The sequence below is a fragment of the Cygnus atratus genome, chromosome 1 (genome assembly GCF_013377495.2).
Source record: "Cygnus atratus isolate AKBS03 ecotype Queensland, Australia chromosome 1, CAtr_DNAZoo_HiC_assembly, whole genome shotgun sequence".
NCBI classification, from domain to species: domain Eukaryota; kingdom Metazoa; phylum Chordata; class Aves; order Anseriformes; family Anatidae; genus Cygnus; species Cygnus atratus.
In genome coordinates this window covers 74,948,275-74,971,843 of record NC_066362.1, presented here as the reverse complement: position 1 = coordinate 74,971,843, position 23,569 = coordinate 74,948,275, and the positions used below count along the sequence as shown (strand labels likewise).

Below are 23,569 nucleotides of genomic sequence, written 5' to 3'. Positions count from 1 at the left end.
ATCATTTCGTGGACAGCCTGCAATGCTACATTATGGCTGTACCTTGTGAAGGCAGGACAAAAGTTTAGGTAGATGCATTTTTTAATGCACAGGAAATTCTAACTTAATGACTCATTTAAACGAATTTTAGACTGAGGCGGAAGAAGACTCTTCAGATAATAGGTTTTTTATTCTTGAGTAATTATTCTAACATACAATCATGTTAGCATATGTTTCATTTAGATCCTGATTCAGCAGAGGATGTAGATGAGCTCAGCCCAGCTGAGCTACTGATTTTGTTACTACAAATACCAGCATAAACCTCAGAAGAGAGAGAATTTCATTTGGGGTCACATGTAGGCTTTAAATATTATGATCCTACCAGGGTAGTGAGAGCTATCTTGGGAAAGTATTTAGTAAAATGAATCCTTGGCTAGCCTCAACTAAAGCAGAATTTTTGTACCTTTAGAATGTCTTGATGATTTTCTGATGCATATAATCGTCCATCTCGAACAATATCTTCTATTAGTTGTTGGTAATCCTCTGAAAAATAAAGATCAGTGAGAGACTGTTTGTGACATCCTTTGGGAGGATAATAGCCAGACAAACACTGATTAACTAGACTTTCTCTTCAACACAGAGCTGAGAAATTTAGTATCAAGTTCTTTATTCGGTGTCTCTCATCCTGCTGTAGTCCTACCTAATCACATTAAAATTTAAAATTCCGTACTGCTTTTGAACAGTAAGCTTGAATTACCTATATAAATATTAACTTACCCCAGAAAACTTCTCCCTCCAGATAATAATGCTTTATTATCTGTATTTTACAGATGAAGACACAGCGCCACGTATAGAAAGTAACTATCAAAGATTACTCATGAAGTCAGGGACACAGTAAGGAACTGTCCCTGTTTTCTGCCCTGAGAACAGCTCTCATTTTAATTCTTGAATCAATGCTAATCACCAGCTTAATACAGATTTTCTTACCATTCACAAAATTGCTTTGGTGTTTGGAAAAGAGATGGGCTAACAGCTGCCAGAGGTATCACAGAAAAGTCTTAGTTTTGTTAAAACAGAATCATCCTGGAGTACAAAATATACAGTTTATTGTATATTTCTATATGAGAAGCAAGACTGTTTTAAAACATGTTGGATTTATGAATCCTTAGTGAAAGGATCCTTTTGCATCATTGCTTTTCTCTGTTGGACTTGTGATTTTATTAATTTATACTTTTCATGATTTTGTGGGTTACCAGTAGGGCTTGATGAAAGGGCTTCCTGAAATGCACAGAAATTCAGAGTATTCTTGTTATGCATATACTAAATGACCATTTAAAGGGAGTCTCTTTGAACTCAGTGGGAGAAGGATGAAGTTTATAAAGAATTCTGTGTAACTTGCCATCTGTCCTTCAAATATTAGGAAAATAACAAGTGTAAAATTAGGTATTATTTAAACCAGTTGTAAAGAGTTTGAAAGTAATGCACTGAAAACCTAAGTTACATTGATTTTTTTTGTCATTTTTCGCTCCCTGTCATCAATGTAAGAGAGATTCTAAAGGACAATTTTCTGCAATTCAGATACAACAGAAAGATAGAAAACAATTCCACTCTCACCATCGTAAGTGACATAAGGGACTTGAAATCCTTTGCCACTGTTTCCTTCATTTGACTTGAACTGAATCCATAGCTTCCTTGATCTTGAAGTAAATGCAATAGGTCTCTCATAAGTCTGACATGTTTCATATGTAGTAATTGAAGTAGGAGAAGCTAGGAAAGATTAAATAAATAAATGTTCTCTGTAAAATAACTTTTTTCACCCTTCCTGATCTTGATGTCAAAAATGTCAAATTGAAAAAACACTTTTTGGTTTACATATTCCCAAGAGCAGAAGTGTTTGTGATAGAAAGCACATACTTTTTATCTGTCTATGAAAGGAAGGAGGTTTTTCCACAAAGGTAGTGGAAATCCTTCCCCTCTGTCCCAAGACAAGATGCTTACGTAGACAGCAAGGTGCACCAGATTGTTTTTGATATTTGCAAAATTACTATCAATATTACTCATTCTGTGTACTGTTGGCCCCAGATAGACCAGAACAAGTCAGCTGCACCCCAGGCAGATGTGGTGACCAGCTCCTAACACTTCCAGTATGGGGAGTTAACCTGATAGTAACAAGCAATTACCGCCTGCAGAAGAATTAACGTGCCTATGCCCAGGCCTGTGTCGTGCTGCACGTGCAGCGTGGCCTTTGGGCCTGTACTGTGCTGCACAAACCCCATAGCTGCAGGATCACCTCAGCCAGCACCTGGTAATAAGAGGAGCCTGCATGCAGCTCCCACTGGGCACTTGTGACAATGCCCCCTGCCTGTCCTTGCCTTTATCTAGCAGTGCAGCAACAAGTTTTCATGAGAACATTGTTTTTGTTTGACAGTGGAAATTATGATAGAGTTGTTTCCTTGTAAGAAAATCCCATAATAGCTTGAATAGCCAAAAGGGGAAAATCTCTTCTGCACACAGGGTCTGCCCAGCATGCTGCGTGTGGATCAGAGGTCCACATGATGCTACACTGCCTATGGTTCCCACCATCTAAAGATTATCTATACTATTCTCTCTTTATAGTGCTAGTTCTAATTAATAGCATTTTAAGTAATATCTTACAGAGACTAAGTGCCTTTACCATAATGGACAAACACCTCCCGCTGCAAGACACCTTTCTGTAAATCCGCAAAGAAAATATCATTTATCTATACTGAAATAAAGCTGACAGTTTGGGAACCAGAAAGACCCTCATTTACTCATACTATAACAGATGGAGGGTGCAGGATGTCTTCAAATCATTACAAGTGTACCAGTATGCCCCTCTAAGCTGAAATGAATTACAAGCAAAAGAAAAAAATAGCTTCTTACCCAGTTCAGAAAGAAAATCCCACTCCATAGCCACAGGATAATTAGGGAAAATAACAAGCCTAACCTAAAACCTGAACTTGCTAAGGCTGACAACTTTCACCAATATTAGCAAAAAGAGACCTTTTCAACTGAATGGAATTTGGATAAGATCTTGGATGAATTCTGGAGTAAAGATTATACTAAACTGAGGTTAAACTTCAATATTTATCAAGAAGTCTTAAGGTTGTAACTATTACAATGTCCAAAGACAAACGGTCTTTGCCAGACAGAAGATGGAAATTCTATTTTTCTTAAAGATTTGTAGAAATTTTGAAGTGTTATTTCCGTCTAGGTACAGAAAAATGCCAATATCCAACTAACTTATCCCATTAACACTACATCTACCTATAGTATTGCCCTGCAACATACCTGTACAGTGAGTGTTTTTAATGAGTTCCAGACTAGCGTGAATTAATTTTTAAAAGTTATTTCTTACTATACAAAAGTGGCAGAGTTAAGGTGATATAGCAAGGCTAACAGCTGAATAAACTCCGCAACCCTGCTCACTTTTCATTCGTTTTGCCCGTGTAACTTGGGCTGAACACATCCACAGCACGCTAGAGGACTGTGCTCATGGCTTTTACCTGATCTGTGCAAACAGTTCCACAGAGCTGGAGCCTGCCTCAGCCCACTTCTGCCTGTGTGTGTGTAAGTGATGTGACTGGGTGGTGAGTGGGGTAGAGAGAGGCCTACTTTAACATAACAATACAGGGGAGAACATGCTATATTATACATACATAATATTGCGGTTGAGTCCATTCTTACAGTGCAAGTAAGTGGATCCAAGTGTAGCTCTGGAACTGCAATCAGTTTTTCAACGGTAACATTAGCAGCTGATCTTCCATGAACTGTGATAAATATTTGTAAGGGCTACTTTAACAATGCTAAACATACAGTGATCACAAATCACAGCTCTGAAAAGCTCTGAAAAACTCCTCTCATTTTCTAGCATTGATATTGTGGCACTGTTATTGGTTCTCAAGTGGAAGCCAAACTTTTCACTCATCTGCCTTGCTTTAGACACTGTTGGAACTACAATTCAGGATTAGAAGAACAACTAATTTGTTCTGCTACAATGTTTTGCTTTTTAAAAACTGCTCTAGACAGAAGTAATTTCCTCCCATCTGTAGTAAGCAGGTTTCTCTTTGTACTAATCTGATATATAGAGCTCTTGACACAAGCCCTCAAGGAGAAAAAAGTCATGAAAATTGTTTTAGCGAGTGAAATATGCTGTTTTAAACAAAGCTCCATATAAACAATTGCCTTTCAGGTTTGGTGCATCTTTGAGATTTAACAATAGATCACCAAAAGCTGGATGCCTGCACTGGACTGCAGGAGAAATGCATCTCAATGGCGTCTTAACTTCAGCAGTAGTTGAATTAGCTTTGTAATCAAAGACAGAACACAATATCCACTCCACAAAGAAGTCGGAAAACTTTGTATTTCTTGAAGGTGTCAGGTGTACCAAACCTATGTCACTGCACAGACACAGCAATAACTGCAGCATATATATATACTCGCAAAGGATAACTAAGAGCATAATTTGTATAGATGACGGGAAATTTATCTTCTAATATAACACAGCATAGCTGTGTTGACTTGTAGAGTGGTGGTGATTTATCCCACATGATAATTGGGCCAGAGAGAAGCCCATTAATTGCTTTGTGATTCAGCCAAGACACTTGAATAATTAATACCACTGTGTTAACTGTTATTAGTACAGCATTCTGTTTTAACATGCTGTGCCAGTTCATTCAACAGTCCTTTCAGAAACACTGGAAAGATGAAGACAGTTATCCCTTCAAGACAAACTTTCCACTCATCTGTTTACAATAAGTATTTACATAGCCCATATCTGGCAACTTACCACTTTTTCTCATTACTAAAACATCACCACATTCATCTTCAATTGGAAGAAATATCTCAGGTACTACGATGAGTATTCTTCTCTTTGGGGGTGGATTTATATTCCAAATGCATTCAACATTAGCTGGGTAGTCTCCAGGATAGTTGGGTGATTCAATATAGCCAGTATAATCACCAAGTTCTCCTCCACAGTGCTGGTCTGTGCAGAAACATAAATCAGTATTTGCATTAACCGATTAGCTAATTTGAGGTGTTTTTCCAGATCTGTCAAGAGCTAGTCTAAACTCCTCCCTGTGGCTTTAGAAATGCATACATTCTTCAGCTGCCTCTTTGTGTTTAGCATAGAAAGCCTTTGAAGGAATGCTCAATCTGCAGGACTGCTTCAACTGATTCACAAAACCTTAACCTCCAGTGTGTAAAACGATTTAACTCTTCACTTAGACTGCTTTGACATTTGATTAAGAAGCCAATGCAGGTAAGTAAATATTATCCCATTGTGGAGGTACAGTTGTTAGGTCTGAGACCATGCTGACATGCAGGTTTTCTGACTGAACTTCACATGCTTTTTAACCTGATTTAGCTGAATGAGCATGATGATTCTAATAGGTAACCTTGATTACAGATTTACCTTGCTTTATTTTAGATTAAACCAGTTACTAAAGAATCCCATTTGGCAGATCAGTTTTGCATTCTGAGCTTTCAAAATTCCTATTGAATTTGCCACAGAAGTGTGATTCACCAAGTTACTTTAGCTTGACCTCTCCAGACCTACACATCTACATAAAACTAAATAAATGTTTAAATATTTTGCTTAGTCCAAGCCTCAAAAATTCTGCAAGGTCAGAAGCTGGCTTGAAAACAGAAAATATCTAAGCCAGCAAAGTGACTGTGGACGTGTTTGCTTTACTGGAAATTATCAAATTTCTTCAAATTTCTTCTTATTATCTAATTTTTTATCAAGTTACATTAGAAGTGACAAAGAGCTTCATAGGTATACAGCATATAATCCGAATAAAAACTTATGGTAGCCTTGCATATGAATATTTAATTTAGGTGACATTACCTAATTATTATATTGAGCTTCTCTTAAATTAGCATGGTAGGCATGAAAATAAAATGCTTGCCTAGAAGAATCAGTCATTCACAAAAGATCAAATAAAATTGCACTGGAAACCTCGGAGATACTTAAAATGATAATTGAAGATAGAAGGCTGAGTACTGCAAAAAAGCCTACGAGAAGATTTCACTGTCATGAGTGATTATCTGGCATTTACAAAAGTATGCATGACTGTATCTCCTATTATTTTATAATGATTAGTAGCAGTTACTCTGATAGAAGACATTGTGCTCTACAGAGTCACAGAGGAATACATATAACTGCAAAACTTATGGGACCTGGGAATCTGAAAGCTCAATAGTTATAACTCACAGAGGGCACTCTACAAAATTACATTAATGCTAAAACAATTATATGTGTCAAGTGATATGTTTCCAGGTTTTGTTCTCATTGCTTTCACAATTTTTACTGGTCCAAATGGCAGTAGGTATATGCTCTCTGAGAAATATAGAATTGGAGTCCAGACTGACAGATGGAACCTTCAAGCTGCTGTTCAGATCCACAGAAATGCGTCACCTCACAACTAATACATATGCAACTTACTTTTGCAGTGTGTAACGTTAGTGGAGCCATCAAAATCTGTACTTGTATTCCCAGGGCAGGTGATGCAGTAATTTTGGCCAAACTCGGGCTGGTATGTTCCTACAGGGCATCGGATACATCTGTGTGTTGTGGAGTTGTAGTAGTGTCCAGGAGAACAATGAACTGCAAAGTATGAGATATATTATTTTCAGAAAGTAACAATCTTCAGTGCAGAGACAGCTTCCTTCTACCCTCGACATACTGCATGATCCCATACTGAAATATACTTACTAGGCCATAAAAGGCAAAAAAGACATCAGCTCCCTCTATTTCCAATTACAAAGGACCTTCTAACTAGAATCCTGTTCCGAAGACTACAGCTAAATCCCCATGAACTAGTAACACATGCTACATATGTCTCTCACTGTATTTAATACAGTGGTTTCTAATGAGTATATAACAAATGGAAGCTGATACATATTGCCTCAATGACAAAAATGTCTTTCACAATAGTAAGAGAGGTTTCCATTATGTATGTTTGCCAGGATCAGCATGTAATTCAAGTAACTAAGCCAAAGGACATTTATGCAGATTCCTTCTTCACTATTTGCACTGGAGGCTGTCATCATTGGGCACACATGTTGCACACTTACAGTTTGTGCCCAGCCCATTAGTAAAGAACTCTCAACTTCATATAATTTCTGTAGTGTTTAGTTTTTCTAATTTGGTAAATAAAAATAGGCAACATGTGAAGACCAAAGCATTCTCTGATGCAAGTTGATTTCTTGCCATGCAGTGATACTGATTTACTTTCCAGTTGCAGTGCTGACGCAATATGTGCCTGCGGTAAATTCCCAAGAATACCATAAAGCCTGCTCAGTCTCCACAATCTCAGGAGATCATGCCTAAATTTACAGATTTCCTGAGCATTTAATTTAATCACACAGAGTGTTGCTACATGCAGTGACTATGTTTGTTTTGGAGACTTTCAAAGTCCCTTCATACAGAAACTTAGAAACAAAAGGGCAAGCAGCAGGAAAATGAATCATAGAAAGATTTGAAATTCACCTTTGGTTTCACAGTCTTGAAAGGAAGCAGCACCTTCATACTTGGTCACAAGCCCTCCACCACAAGGAAAGCAGAGGGTTCTTCCTGGTTCAGGCTGATATGTACCAAGAGGACATATTCTACAAGGTTTAAAACCATCTGAAGAATAGCGTCCAGGAGAACACTGGCCTAGAAATTGAAAATGATCATCTGCATCAGTGAGACTACTTTTGTGGACAAGGTATAAATACAGCTCATAGTTAGCAATGCTTTCTTTTCCCTAAAAATGTAACATCAAGACAGCTGCAGATCAAATTTTAATCTTACCTACTGAGTTTGTATTGCTCCTGTAATTGCTTCCTAAAAACAGGGCCAGGAAATAGAACTACTCTCTTAATAAACTCTTTGCTGTTTTTTTTCTTCTTTTTTTCTTTTCTTGTTGTTGTTGTTTGTTTGTTTTATTATTATTATTTACTTATTGACAAGGGCTCTATTGAGATGTTGTTATAATACTTTGCACTTTCACAGACTCTCTCATCTGAGATTTCAAAGTGCTCTGTAGGAAAAAAATGAATCTTTGCATCATATCTATGAACCAAGTCATTGTTTTTATATCTCTATTTTATAGATACGGAAATAGTACATCATGGCATTTGCCAAACTGGATGGGAACACTCTAGAAACCTGTCTGTGAGAATAGCTGACATCAGCAGCTTTTTAGTTAGCTGTGAAAACTAGTGTTTGTCAGAAGCTCTCCTGCCAGAAAATGGCAATTTATGAAAAGCAAGGCACTTTGTGGACGAGTCTACTGACAGCTACAAGGTAGTTTCAAAACTTGCTCTCCGGGCAATTTCTGATAGGCGTTTGTTTGGCTTGGTTCTTGCTAGCTTGAGTAGTTTACTCCTTGACAACATACGTGAGAATCAGGATGTCAAGTTTTTCAAGATGATGGCATTAGTACATATCTTTACACCACCCCAGCCTGGGAGATTAGTACGTTGAGATGTGTTAGGTGTTCCCTGAGGTTGCCTAATGATGATACTTTGTAATTTAACTTCCCTAAGAACTGAAGAGTAGACAGAAACAACTGACTTGAAAACCAGAAGGTTTTGAGAGCTTTGGGTGGGGTTGGGGGTCTCTTACCAACCCTGACACTGGGAAATGTTGAGGACCTCCAGTATCTTGGGTAATCAGTGCTCAGGATGAACAAGAACTCCTGAGCAAAAGTAAAGTTCAAGTTCTGTCCCTACAAAAGTCAAACTTATGTTCAACGGTGGGACCAGGATCTCTGGGATTTAGTTTCACTCCCATCCCAGCTGGCTTGGAATATAACTGTACAAGTTGGCTGCTGACACAGACTTCTGAGACATGTTATAATATTGCTAATTTGAAGGCAATTCTGCTATTGTTTTTGTAGCAAAACCGATCGACCTGGTCTAGTCCAAGTGGTCACTGGACTTTAACATGAAGGCAGTTAATGAAGAATGGATATGGATCTGGATTTTAGTGATTTCAGTGTGAAAATTAAGAACTTGTGAAATGTGGCTTACAGACATCTTTTTAAAGAGGTGTTTAATACTGCTAAAATACCTGCTGCTTTCAGCACTAATATGTCTCAGTCCTTACCTGGAGATGTATATAGAAATGAGCTAAGTTGTTTCCTTCATGCCTTTTGTATTGAAATTGCCTACAAAATGTATCTGATCTGTTTTCCCTGAAAAATGCCCCAAATGAACAGCTTCCTAATTGAGTTTTGGGCTTCTGTCTACACAGATCACATGTAACTTAGGTATCAAACCATCTTTTTCACTTGCAGCTACAACAGGGTTCTATTACAGCCACTTAAAGTCTCTTAAATGCTTGTATGTGCTTCAGCTGTACAGAAGAGGATTTCAGTCATAGCCTATTTATTACTACAAAGGCTTTACTGCTCCAGAAGAGACAAGAAAACACTATTAATTACAGGTGGTGAAGTTTCTAACAAAGACAATGTTCATCAAAACAAATTGTTTCATTACATATACTGAAATATTTTATACTGTTGTTGATAAAATCTTTAACAGGGAGGTTCACGAAGTCCAAAGGATATCCTCTTGCAACTTTCAGAGAAAGAGAAAATGGGACAGTTGATCAGAGAAAAAGACTTATGATCTGACAACAAATATTTTGGGACAAATCCACTGTGGAAAAATAACCAGAAAGCTTTCTTTTTGTTGTGCAGAACAAAAATTTAAATGCAAGCCTCGCCAATTGTGACACAAAACACTCTTTTCCTGCCAGTCATTGTGCTGCTCTGGTCAGTATACTATATCAAACATTTCTAAACTCAGACTGTATTTTGTTAATCTATTCTTTTTGGATTTTGGCTAAGTAAAGTCAACATAATTAAGATGCATGGGTATTTCAAGATTTTTCCAGTGATAGTTCCTTCATGCAGGGTATCAGGAAAATATACCATATGTTTGGCTTGAGACGCTAGAGTTATTTCTTATTCAGTGGATGGGGAAAATGGCTGTTTCTCAAGTGTCATTCATTGTGTGTTCACTCTAGATATCCTTGAAACAAGCATTAATGTAAATTACATGAATGACTTTTAAAGTTAGAACTTGCAAAGCAGATAGGAAGATTTCTTTCAAAGTCAAATAATATATCTGCTATAAACTAGATTCTGGTCATCTGTAGTGAAATAAGGTAGAGAAAATAATTAACAGGGATGTGTTCAAAACTTTATATTGATCAAGTTACAGTAGCAGCATTTACAAACTGAATATCACAGCTCCTTTCTGAAACCAGGGATTATCATCATTATAATCTAATCTATATATCATGAAGTTGAGTCAGAGATGCTGCATCACTTGCCAAGAGCTACATTGAATTTATGCAGCATTGAACCTTGTAGTCATTAGCTTTGAGCCCAGGTACAGATCCTTGCAGCACAACTATCTCAAAATTATAATTGCTGCTGATTAGACTGGGTAAACTACATCCCATGCAAAACATTAAATCAGCAGGTTCATTAAACTCACCAATACCAGCCCAAAGTAATCTATCCCTCTGGCTCACACTATACCTGACGAGTCCTTACAAGTTGAGGTATGTCTATCCAGATTCCATACCTGACTTGAAGCAAGGCAGTTTGCTTGGCTTGTTCATTTCCATACCATAACTCACATTGTGGCAGCAGGTCCCATCTTCGTGTTGGCAATGCCAGCATGTCAGCAGATGGAACAAGCCAAAACATTTTGTGTATTGCTTTTAAGAGCACAGAGATATCTTCTGTTACCTTTACAAGACAGAAATGTGGAAGGCCGCCTTCTCCCTTCTTTTAGCCTCCATGCCTCACAGGTTGTGTGGCAACATCTAATCCTTTTATAACCAAATTAAACTTGCCTCCACATTCTGACACATTCCGGGCGCCCGCTACTCCCTGTCCATCGTTACTTGGGCAAGGCTCACAGGTTAGTTGACCTTCTGTGTCTTGGTATGTTCCTGGTGAGCAAGGAACGCACTGATTATGTTCTCCGCTATAAAAGGTGCCCGTGCTGCAGGTAACTGAGAAAAGAAAAGGGGAATCTGCATAAGGACTTGAATTTTGATCACATCATTTGCCTTTATTCCAAACATTTAGAGAAGATGAGTCTCTTTGGCCCCAGTATTATTAGTGGCACTTTTGCACATGTTAGGCAGGATCCTCACCTGATAAACAGGCCAATCTAGGATCTGTGGTCTAGCTCAATTTATATCAGTGCAAGGTCTTTCTTCTATTGCTTAAGCTATCAAATGATGTTGTACTATGCTGAAGCGCTATCAGACATATGTTGTTAATAAAGCTGATGCAGTCTGAAAATAGTATACTGCAGTTAAATTAAGACAGAGTTTTATAATGTATGGGAAATGATGTGAATTTTTTGTTTATACTAGGTATATTTATGCATTGGTTTTATGGAAGAAGACAACAGAAAAATCCATCTCCTGTCATCAGTTCCAGAGATTTCTCTGAGGGCACTGTATCCCATGTAATATTTTCTTTCTTGACACTCAAATAGCCCAATTAGTAGGCATTTTATATATATATATATATGTATGAATCCACATACTCTTCTGACGGCAACAGGACACATAATTGCATTAAAAGTTTTTCTCTGCTTGATATAGGTAATTAAAATGTATGGGTTTGTAGACACTAACACCAACAGTCTTTCAATAATAGCTTCTAAGTTCCAGCATGATGAAAATAGCCTCTGAAACAATTCATTAGAGGTCCCTATCACATCTGCATTTAACTCTTTCTTTTTGCTTGTAAATGACTTGGTGCCTGAAAGCAGCTGGAAAAACAGATATGCTGATTTTGAAAATATGATTCTAAGCAATTAAAACGCTTGTGCTGCTGGGAACTACCATTAATAGTTTTGTGTTAGCACCTTGGCTCTAGAGCCTGGTAACCTGGGAAAAAGCTTAAAGAAATTAGGTATTTTACATAAAGTTAAAACAGATTTTTATAGATTTTTTTTTTTTAATTGGACTTCTTGAGTGTTAAACATAAATATATCCATGGGTCATAGATTATTTGGTGATGATGAGAGAGACAATACCAAACTAAATACACAGCATCTAGGCAAACACCATTTTATAGTTTTACAGAACTGTATTTTCATTAGATGCTGGGAGCAAGTGGGAAATAATTACCAACAGTGTCTTGTGGCAGGCCTTGACATATATCAACTGGCAGTGTAGGAAGGTATGTATGTACATGCTTATTTTGTTTTCCTGCAATCATTTAACAAATTCTCTTCTGATACCTTAAGAACCTCAATGGTCCATGGACATACACCAAGTAGTATTAATTTAAATCATCTGTTATCTCAGACTTCCCGCCTGACTCGCTAAGAACAAGTTAATTTGGGGTTGCTTGGTTTTTGGGGTATGGCTGAACAGAGCTGTTGGGACTTACCGCATTTTCCATCCTGCACCACTTGCCCTGTACTGCAAGCTTCGTGCCCTTCAGTAGCTTTAGCTGGCTTCTGAGCCACTTCATATTCTGTCCCAGAAAACTGAATGTAAAATTGCTGTTTATTAATAGATTTCCTCAATGTTTTGATTGCAGTTTGCAGCTTCTGCTCCATCCTTTTCCGAACACAGTCAATGTTACAGGTGTCTAGATGGGAAATGATAAGAAAACTAGAAGCAATTGAGATTCATGCTTAAAAAGAGGTGCTTAACAAAAACCTTAGCCTACATTGTACCATGACACCTCTGTTTGCTTCACTGTCTTCTCCATATAAACTGTAGAAGTAGCTTACTGTATTCAAAATCAGGCCTTTTACAGGGTATATCAAGTAGTACACTGTGATCTATCAAACTGAGCTTCTTGGCCTGTAAGTGTACACTGAGTGCTGATCTTCTCTCCATCATTAAGAAATTTGGTTATACTGAGTGCACAAGGGAGAGGAGAGGGCTACAGAAGACACCAGTCTAGCCAGCAGAATCAAGCTGGCACTGTGCGACAACGCTGCACTCTGCTGTACTGAGCAGCAGTGACTGGTGCTTTGTGCACTGCTACAGGAATGGTGCATTTCCCACTGTCTTGTATTTCCAGATATGTGTTCCATCTGACATCACTATTATTTCTGAATTTTCTCAGTCAATGCTTTACTTGGTTGATTAGGAATTCTCCCCGCTTCCCTGACCAAAATATGTAAGTGACACAAAGAAAGGTACTTTCTGGCACGGTAACTTTGAACCACTTGGCTAGCAAGATACCCCTCAGAGGTTAAGAAACCTGCCTTTGAGGACTGACATGTTTATAGAATTCAACCCACATTTTCTTTGGCTGGATTTTATGGCATAATATTTCACCTCATGAATAACTTGAAGCAATTCTTTTTCTTCCTGAAGTTTGTTATGAAAACATGAATTTACCAAATGTGTGATAAAAATGTTTGATTCCCAACAACTTACATTTTGGAGGATATTTTTAGTGTCAGTGTTACAAAACTTCTAGTTAATCTTTACGTTCTCTGTGCATCAATTAACACTTCTGCTGCCTGAAGAAATCATACTAAATTAAAATACAAGACTTAACTCCAGGCTTTGAGGGAATTTTGCTGCAATCTTTGTTCCTTTATTCTGTAATTTCATACCTGACTCCTTTCAATTAAATCTTGGAAACTGAGTTTGGAAAAGCTGTTGAATGAGGCTTGTATTAAAAGTTTTGCATGGCAGCTTGATGAAGTAGCATCAAAAAGATTCTAACACGCAGAGGAACTGAATTATGGTTTCTCTCCTTAGACAGAGATCTTTCACAAACCTGAGACTTCTTCCGACTTCATCTCCACTTCAAACTCTGCAGTGATATGGGATACTTCTTTTGACGGTGACTTGCGGCCCCGGCGCTTTTTCTTGGAGGAATCACACTTGAGATTCACAAAGGTCACATGGCAGTTGTCTGTACAAGGGAATTGACCTCCTTTGTGTGAGAGAAGCAACACAGAAATCAAGTAGCAAAGTAGCAAGTGACAGTCTAATAAGCGGTATCTCAGCTGGATTATCATGAATGCAGCGACAGGTTTCATAACATTTCACATGCAGTTAGACACCTTTTCTGTGCAATTTTTGGTTTGCTCATTTTGCTGGTGACTGCAGGAGGCAAAAGTACAGTGTGGTGGTGCTCAGCTGCGTAGTGGTAACTCTAATTTTGTCTTTTTTCTGTGCAAGAATTAGGAAGTTCTTTACAGAGAGTAGCTAAAATCAGCTATATAAAGTCATTGTATGCTTAACCCAAGCAAGAGAGTCAGTTTTCATACATTTATGAGAGCAGCAGGCCTGAGACTAAACCATAGCAAGCATGGGCCTCAAGAAACTATTGTTACATCTTTTTCAGCAATGAAAATCACCAGATATCAAAAGACTTGAAAACCCTTTGATTAGGAGGTTTTGAAAATATATTGGAAGGTTTGAACAGAATGATAAGTCACAAGCAAGAGGAACTTAATGCATTCTTCAGTTATGTGTTACTGACAAGAACAAAGGCCACAGTCCATTGGGACACAATCATGTAAAGATCCTTTCCCTATATAAATAAGTTTATGTGACAAACATCCTTTTTTGATAAGTGATGAAAATTTCAACTCAGGGAGAAATTTCTAGCCCCAAGCCACCAGAAGGATTGCATTTTGAGTGTGCATATTTATGGTATAATCTGTTAGACCCAGAAGTTCAGGCATGTAACAGATACACAGCAAAGAGAGCAAAGGATAAGGAAATGCATCCGAGAAGTATATTCCTATGGTGACTGTATGGACAAAAAAAAGATAATTTATGACTTTAAAAATGAGTCCAATAGCCACATCTTATTAGAAGACAATACATAAGGACAAGGTAAGCATCTTAACAAGTGAGACTTGCTTTAAGCAAATACTTGGAAAATTAGGAAACTAGAAAGAAGAATGTTTAGACTGCATGATAAAGATAAAATACATGTCTAAATTTTAAAAATAAAATCTTTAAACCATTAACATTTTTTGGCTACCTATTTTTACTCTTTTCTGTTCAACGTTCATATAACTTCTCACTAGCAAAAGTGATATGACAGATTCACAACAGAGAATGTGTCACCAATAGACGTTTTCTGTAAGCTGCTAAGCTCTTCTAAGCAACAACATGAGCTGTTTCAGTTACACCAATGTTGTGTATTAAAATCCAGAAAATTCTAAGTTAATATTAAATTTAAATGAACTTCAAATATTTTAACTGCTGTGGAAATGTACAGCAAAAATACCACGACCTTCTTTAATTGCTTAATTTCCTCTATTATATATCAAAATAAATGTCATGATGAGCTGTCAAAGATGTATCAGTTTTATAATCCTTTTTAACTTTAAAAGTGAAGTTAAAAACTAGTAATAATAAAGATTTAAAAATAAATTTTCAAACAGCACAACTACTCACTCCAATATCACGAGTGGTCTAAGGTTGTGTAACATCAGATTTTGATTAGAACTTTGCTGCATAGGAGTTGTCTTGCTTCTGCAATGAGATACTAATCCAGAACAAAGCAAATAATAGCTTTCACTAGTGTATATTTTCTTTTATAAACCTAACTTGGAAAAAATAAACTGAAAACATTTCATGTAATTTTGCATTGGTCATAACTTTCTGTCTCAAGATTTTTCATTTTTACCAATGTCAGAAAAAGAATCAGCTTAATTCCAAATTTGTGTAGTTTTGGATGAAGATTTTTCAAAGCAACTGGTGACATTTCAGCACTGCCAGATCCAAACTCATGGCACTGTTCAGCTAAAGTGTGAAATTTGACTTGATCTTAAATTCAGAAAGCATTACTTTTTTCTGTCTGCAGTGTGAAAACAAATTATATGAACAAGCAAACAAACAAGAAAAAAATTAGAATGCTGCTTACGTGCTGGAAGAAACAACATACCTAAAACAGCTTGCTTCCCAGTATCTTTTGTTTTTTCTTTGCTGCGAGGCCGTAAGTGGCACTTTGCATCTTTAATTTTAAAACGAGCTTTCTGCTTGATTGGAGGGGCTAAGGAATCTGTTGATGTAAAATAAAAAAGCTATTGTTTGTGATGCAGATGAAACAAAATCTGAAACTTATTTTTGAAAACAGACTCAAAAGTCTTCTTGCAACACAGAAAACAGGCAGCCCAAGAGATACACACCTTGTCCAAAAGGATCCATTTCCTTAAGTTTATTTTTTTCCCATAAACACTTACTCCTGAGCCCATAAAGATCAATGAATTTGCTAGTACTGCATATACTCTGCCCATACTCTTCCCCTCCAGCAAACCTGCATATCTTGGTGGAATTTGGGTGAATTTGTCTCTTATTATGAGAAAAGTTAACTGTTACCATTTTTTCCTGGCTCTGTGACTTCCTATGCTACTTGGCTGTAGTTCTGCTCTTGCTAATGCTAGCCAGTAATAAGAATGATAGTGAAGTTATGCTGTTGACAACTGAAAACCATCCAAAGGAAATGTCTCTATTTGACTGTGGTCTATGGCTTGCTAGGTTTATTCTTCAGCTTTAAATCCAAGCCAGTCATGACTTTAAAGGCTCCAAGCACACGCTGCTTAGAAAATGCAGCTGCTGGCTGACCTTCTCACAAATGCTGTGGTGGAAAAGGCTAGGCATGACCTGTCACCTGCCTGCTGCTGTGGGCTGCTCACTGCAGTCAGAGCAAGTGGAGGGCGGTTGCAGGTTAAGTGCCATAGTGCGGGTCTCTTCTTCCCTGGGAGGTAACCTGCCCCTGTGGCACAGGCAGACAGATCTGCTCCTGTGTTAACTCACTTCACAGCATCGTAATTCCTAATACATTCCAAATATTTAAGAAATACATGGTTAGAGAACAGGCAAATTGCAGAGAAGCATAGCAGGTAATGACACAAAGTGGGCTGACACTTCTCTCTGATGGATACTATTTCATCTGCTTCTAAGTTTGCCAGACTTAAATCATTTGAGCTGAATCTTTTTATTTATTATTTTACTTTATTTTATGCTGGTTATCAGTTTTAAGACCAATTTTGAAATGTCTCTGCAAAATAATGCAGCTATTTCTGTGAACAAGATGAAAGAAACAAAATGTGCTCATAAAATTCCCATACCCTTTTTATCAGGAATGCCAAGAGCCTCTGTGCTCCTAAGCAAGGTCTTTGCAGCTGAGGACTGACCCCACTGCAGTCTGCTGCTACTGTACTAGTGCTGGCCCCCTTAAATCAATTCCAAGTCTGTGAAGAGCTGACATTTTGATGTGCTTATTATTGCCTTGCTGGACTATGGAAAGTAAATTACACTAGATGCTTGTCTTCACTGAGTATAAATCAAACCTCCACTGCTACTATATTGACCTCCCAACACGATGTGACACTAGAGGGCAACTAAGCACTCTCCAGCCCTAGAAGAGAGGCTGTGAAAAAGCAAGCGTGTGTAGGTTGAAACGCAGGCTACCTTAAATCTGGCCTTGTGTAACTTCAGAGCTGTGCATCTTGCAGCTCAGGGAACTTCCGTTGCCTTTCCTCTAGAGGCCATGGCCCAGGTGAGCAGGAGAGCACATACCTGCACAGCTGGGAAGGGTGGCATTGCGTTTCTGTTGAGCCTTGCCTTGCTGGACAGGAACACCACAGCTCAGCGTGTAGCTGTTCTCCGAATCTGCAAGGCACAACACAGAGTCAACACGCATGGCAACTGGTCACTACCAGCACTAATACACTGCACTTGAGCAAACTTTTTAATACTGCTAAATGAAGAGACATTTAAAGTGCTGAACTGGCTGAAATAGCTTGCCAAAGCCTACTGCTTCAACGTTGACTACAAATTTTGTTTCTTCAAACACTGAAACTTTACATTTCATAAACAGTTTGGCATGAGGTTAGCTGTAAATAAAATAATTCCATGGTGCACAATTAGGAAATATTTTACTGTGTTTGTCTGTGGTAGAGTCCTTGTGCTTTGATCATTTCTGTAATTTAAAAAGTAAACCATGTACTTTAGTAATAACGTTAGCTTCAGACCAAGAGAACTTATTGGCAGAAACAAAAATAACATACTTAGAACCATAAAAGGGTTTATATACTGCACAGATAAAACTGTGTATTGATGCATACAAATTAGATAAATGCATGGGTAATCTCTGCTAAATTGAAAATAAAGTGTGAACAGCTCTACAGCATATAATGCCAGGACTAACATTAAAAGTAGAGACACTCTTGTGGAAAATAATCCTGTGTCAGGATGAGAACATCCATAAAAAAGTAATCTCAACCCGTAGCTCCCCTGCCCTGCAAAACTGTATAGATGAAAATTACCTGTAGCAAATGATACAGAAAAGAGGAGGGAAAAAAAAAAAAAAAGGATGCTTGAGTTTCTATAACACTCAGCTGAACTACTGCCAAAAAATTTATTAAAACCCAGCAACTGAAAAAACTGAAGTGAGAGAGGGTTTTTCCATACAATTTCCAGAGACAGATTTAGTTATATTCATTTTGTATGAGACCGTAAGACAGATTTTAAGCGGTTGCTAGGCCATCCATTGCTCCACGGTGTCCCCAGATGAACTGATGGCATTTTCATACTACTGTGGCATGAGAGCTGGGGCTGCCACAGCATTAAATTGCTCAGTGTCCCAGTGCTCCTCTCCTGCCCCTGCCTCATGCTGTGCTCTGTCAGAGGAACCATCCACTTAATGATTTGTTTCTGCTCCTGCTCAGTCACACGATTGCAGGTTATTTCAGGACATGATGCACAGGCCACTTTTTTAAGAAGATGCCTGGATAGGCTCAGGGGTCTCTATTTACAGTGAATAACATGATATCTAAAATTAGCAGGGAAATCAACTGTTCAGTTTTTCCTCCACTTTTGACTGAACGATTTATTTTTTTTTCTTTTGCACCATGTTGGTTACGGTAGTTACATCTCAGTTTTTGGGGGGAATTTCATTCTTTTTTTCTTCAAATGACACCTCAATTAAACAACTAAGGGCCAAACCTCTAATGTAACAGGCAGTCAGCTCTTGTATTTAATGTTTGGCCCAAATTTAATTTATAATGATATTTTGCTCAATTACAGTTGTTCATACCAAAAACTGAGTGCATGAATCATGAATACATTAGCATAGAAAAATCATCAAGTCACATCCTAGACTTAGAAGGATAAATACTCTGTACAAACCTGGAACAAAAAGAGTATTGGATGGGCATGACAGGAAGCAGCTCTCTATTCCTCCTGTTTTACTACACACTAGCTGAGCCTTGGGAGCAGGTTTGGCATTCGGGAGACATTTAACCATCTCTGAGGAGAAAAAAAAAAAAGAAGAAAAATCAAACACTGTACAACCCAGAACCTCACACATCCACTTGTTTATAACAGTGCAGAAAGGTAGAAGTGGCAACAAAGCAAAATCACAGGTCCAGGCATTTCTGAAATAAGCACATAACAGAGAGAAGTATGTGGATCTTGTGCTTGGACTTAGAAATGAAACTCCTTCACATTTTTAGGCCTAAACACTGGATCCAATCTTTTCTTCCATTCCTCCATTTTGGGACTCCAGATCTGTTCTGTGAAATGCAGGTGTGTCTAATTATGAGCATGATGCTGCATGCACAGTGTGATCACAGAAGCAACAGGTCCAGAAGTCCTGTCCCCCCATTTTGGAGGCATAGCTCTCTGGTTCAGCAGGCCCACTACAACAACATAAATGGGAGTCACCCTCACAAAGGTCTATATATTCATATGACCAGTAAAAGCATTTTCTATTTCTCACTCCAGCTCTCACAGACTTACATCTCAGTTCTATGCTTAAACTTCTAAAAGTAGAAAACTTCCCAGCCAAGCCTGGGTGAGGCAGTACATGCTGGGACTGGGGGTATATGGTCCCACCAGTCCTTTCAGCCACTGCTGAAATTCCCTGAGCTATGCTAGGAAGGACACTGTGACATGCACATAAGTGTCAGCTACTTCTCATCAGCACCCACCACACAACGCACATTGCAGCTCATACAATGGAAATGTCCAGCTTCTCCTCATGGCTTCATGGTAGGTTGAAGACAGAATATCCTGTAGGTCTTACTCACACTGCTCTCTTTATCTGGGTGAATGACAGTTTTTATTTGAGTTGAATCTACATACGATTGTTGAGCTGTTGGACCAGTCTCTGTGCTTCCCCCAAAGATGACGGTATGCCACTGATAATTATAATACTGCACCTATTTTAATTCAACATCTTCTGGGACTCAGATATTCTTTAAATACATCTTTTTCCCTAGAAATTAGATGCATTCTCAGCTACAGCCAGTAGGTGCCATGTCTATCTGCAACTCAGATAGAGGCAGCCTCACTGCTTGCTTCTTTCCTCCAGTCATTTCCTCCAGAACTCTGCACTGAGGCTGACTGAGGTGCTGGGCACTTCTTCAAGCAGATACTTCATGCTGCATGAGCTGGCTGAATCTCAGGCAGGTGTCTGCAGAACAGTTCCTGTTTCAGCCCCATAAAAAAATTTGTTCAGGTACATATGCTTTTCCTCTGGTTGTTATTTGATACTTCCTCCAATCATGCTCACCTTGCAAGTTGGACTTGACTGGCCTCCTGTTTAGTTCCTGACTGGCCTTGCTGCTGCACCTGCTATTATTCCTACCCCTCATCTCACCACTGAACCACAGCAAGGTAGGGGGTATCAGAGCTGCAGCATCTGAGTCCCATAGGATGCAGTCAGACTGGTTTGGGTTGGCCAGGGTTTGGGAAAAGCCCAGTAAAGCTGGGATGAAAAAGGCCAGTTCAAATGTGGTAGCTGACATAAGCCTTGCCTGGTTTGGCCTGAGTGCAGAGGAAGGGTTCCAGCAGCTGCCATTTGGATTGTGGGCCTGGCCTCACTGCTGGTTAAATACAAATAAATGCAAGTCCCTTGAACACACCTGATGTTCACATCTGAAATATGGGAATAATCATCCTCCACTTACCTCCCTCCTAAGGCCCTTTTTGTTGCTTTGGTGATGTTTATAAAGAAATTATTTCTTTGGACTGAAGAGACAACACAAGTGCAAAGTGTCATTGCTGAGCACGAAAGGATTTTGTTACTGCAAATGTAGAATGCAGCAGGGAGATGACACTCATTTTAAGCCTCATTAAAGTCATCAGATAAAACAGTGTGTATTTATGGAGAAAGATATTCTATTTTGTGTCTCTAACTGAGTATTACAAATAATGAAGAGAAATTTACAATTAGGAAAATATTTTCAATACAGTTTGTTATTATAGGAACAGCATTCTTAATAGAGGGGGAGTATAACATAAAACTTCTGTGGTCTAACTGTATACCAGACTTCAGAAAACATTAGTCCCTGCTATTAGTTTACGAACCCCTTTCCAGAGGACTAACCAGTACTTTGCAAGGGAGATGCAGTAGATAGCTTAAAACCAAACCAAACCAAAACCAAAGAGTTAACCATTTCTTATTCCTATTGTACTTAGTTTGCTATGTAACAGTGAAGGTAATATATCTGAAGGTAAGTGAGGAAGATGAAGTTCTTAATGGTGCTTAAGAAAAAAAGTCAGTGGCAAAGGCTGAAAGCCAACTCAAGCCCTTCCAGTTATAAAGTGCTTTCCATAGTGCTGTATCCATGTAAGTGGAAAAAATGCCACAATCACCTGATCATGTAAGAGGCTGGCACAGTGCCCTCTACTCCAGAATACAGTGCTTTCCCTTGGTCTATCAGGAGATTCCCTTAAGTAAGGTCTTTCCCTTATTTTTGTGTCTTGCTCCATTAGGTATTAGACATCAGTTCCAAATGTATCCACAATAAGTTATTCATGGTTTAAAAAAAAAAGTAACAACTTTAATTTGCCTAGGAAAGACCTAAGGTATATAATTCCCACTAAAAATATGAAAACAGAATTATAATCTCATAGAAAATATTTCTAACAGGTGTAGCCATGTCCAAGATTTGCCATGTATCAAATTGTGCTTCCAGAATTAAAAATAATCTACTTATAAGATAAACAAGAACAATGATTGGAACAGATATTTGGATCTGCCACAAAGTAAGTGGCATTAGCAGTACGTGTCATCATTTTAGTGGTCTTGGGATTTGTACTTATTGCAATTAATACTTCTTATACAGTTACTGTCAGTACTTTATAATAAGCAGGATACCTTTGGAAAGAACTTGAAAAATTGGGGTATGGTGCTGTGAATATAGATGTTAGCTTGAATTAATATTAACTTTAATTTCTCCTATTTTTAAACAGTTAAATATTTTGGGTATTCTAAATGATTCTTAAAAAGTTGAGTTACATTTAAGGTCACAGAGTTGGATGTCAAGAAAAGGAGAAAATTATAAGATAGGTAAACTAATAATGTAGGAAGACTTAGATTTGTGGGCACAGAATCATAAAATCAAAAAAAAAACAACACAAAATCCAGCATATATCCCATTCTACAGTCCACCTACAGCAATCCTCAGACAAAGCCCCAGGCTTCTCCACTCTCCTGCAGAAATAGAGCATCACTGCAGTCACCTCTGAGTCAGTAACTTACTTACCAATGCAGTCTTTTTTATTCCAGTGCAGTTTCTTTCCAGGTGGACAGACACACTCATAGCTCCCCATTGTATTCAGACATCCATAGTCACAGCTGCCATTGCTGATGCTGCATTCATCGATATCTGAAAAGGTAATTAAAACTGAGAACAATATCAATAATATGTGCCCAGTATCCCTGTATATACTGTACACTGGAATATTATGTACATAAGAATATCTGTACCTACTATATCTTCTACATTTACACCTATATAAATGTGTGCAATACAGGCGATAGTCTTGTCAAACAATTTAGTGCACACTGCATGTATTTGTCCTCAGAAACACACATAACTCCTATTCCTATAAGGATTTATACATCTGATACAATTTACTTGTCAGGACTAGTTACACTGAAATTCTTGGAAGTACTGACAGGATACAAAACATACCTGAAAGTCTCTGCAACATCTCGACAATAACCATTCCATTATATGAAAAATGTAAAAGGTATAAACATCTGTGAGATTCAATCACTTTTACATATCAGGGAAATAAATTTTCCATAGTCATTCACAGAGTTTGCTTTTAGAAATGATTCAGGTGAAGGAAATGATAATATTTGATAGGAACCTAGGAGCTAAAAGGTAGTTGTTTATTCAGTCTTCTACTCCTCAAACAAAAAAATGAAAGCTGAAAGCTTCCAAGAAGGCCAAGCAGCTACCAGATACGTATCACTGATATTTCACATAGAGTCTTTCAACTTTAGATACATTAGAAAAGTATTTGGTCAATATGAGGTATAACCTTTTTAGTCTATTCAATCAGAATTTATATGTGCCAGCATGTCTGATCTCTCTTCTCCTCTTCCCCCCACACCCGAAGGTATGTTTATCTATCAAGCTCACCAGTTGTGCTGCCATGTACTTACCCCTGGATCACACTCAGGTGCATCTTGAGCAGTAGATGGCAGAGGCCAAAATGGTGATATGATACCAGCAAACCATCAATGTGCTATTCCAGACTCTTTAGTTTACTAAAAAAGCCATAATCTAAAAGCCCTCG

General features: G+C 38.1%; 1 protein-coding gene across 11 annotated transcripts in view; it reads right to left on the bottom strand.

Annotated features, from left to right (window-relative positions):
• The window catches only part of SCUBE1 (signal peptide, CUB domain and EGF like domain containing 1), a 213,891-nt gene that overhangs the window by 6,937 nt on the left and 183,385 nt on the right, over positions 1-23,569 (bottom strand). For 3 of the 11 annotated variants that reach the window (XM_035540963.2, XM_035540954.2, XM_035540957.2), the window contains 13 exons: positions 22,525-22,647; positions 19,160-19,279; positions 17,549-17,641; positions 15,912-16,028; positions 13,782-13,940; positions 12,426-12,629; positions 10,865-11,026; positions 7,496-7,663; positions 6,449-6,610; positions 4,790-4,987; positions 3,660-3,770; positions 1,594-1,746; positions 443-522 (listed from right to left, as the gene is read on the bottom strand). In XM_035540963.2, coding sequence (XP_035396856.1) covers positions 443-522; positions 1,594-1,746; positions 3,660-3,770; positions 4,790-4,987; positions 6,449-6,610; positions 7,496-7,663; positions 10,865-11,026; positions 12,426-12,629; positions 13,782-13,940; positions 15,912-16,028; positions 17,549-17,641; positions 19,160-19,279; positions 22,525-22,647 — 1,850 coding nt within the window. The remainder of the gene's footprint in view (positions 1-442; positions 523-1,593; positions 1,747-3,659; positions 3,771-4,789; positions 4,988-6,448; positions 6,611-7,495; positions 7,664-10,864; positions 11,027-12,425; positions 12,630-13,781; positions 13,941-15,911; positions 16,029-17,548; positions 17,642-19,159; positions 19,280-22,524; positions 22,648-23,569) is intronic. The other 8 variants (XM_035540961.1, XM_035540958.2, XM_035540964.2 and 5 more) reach the window with 3 other exon arrangements.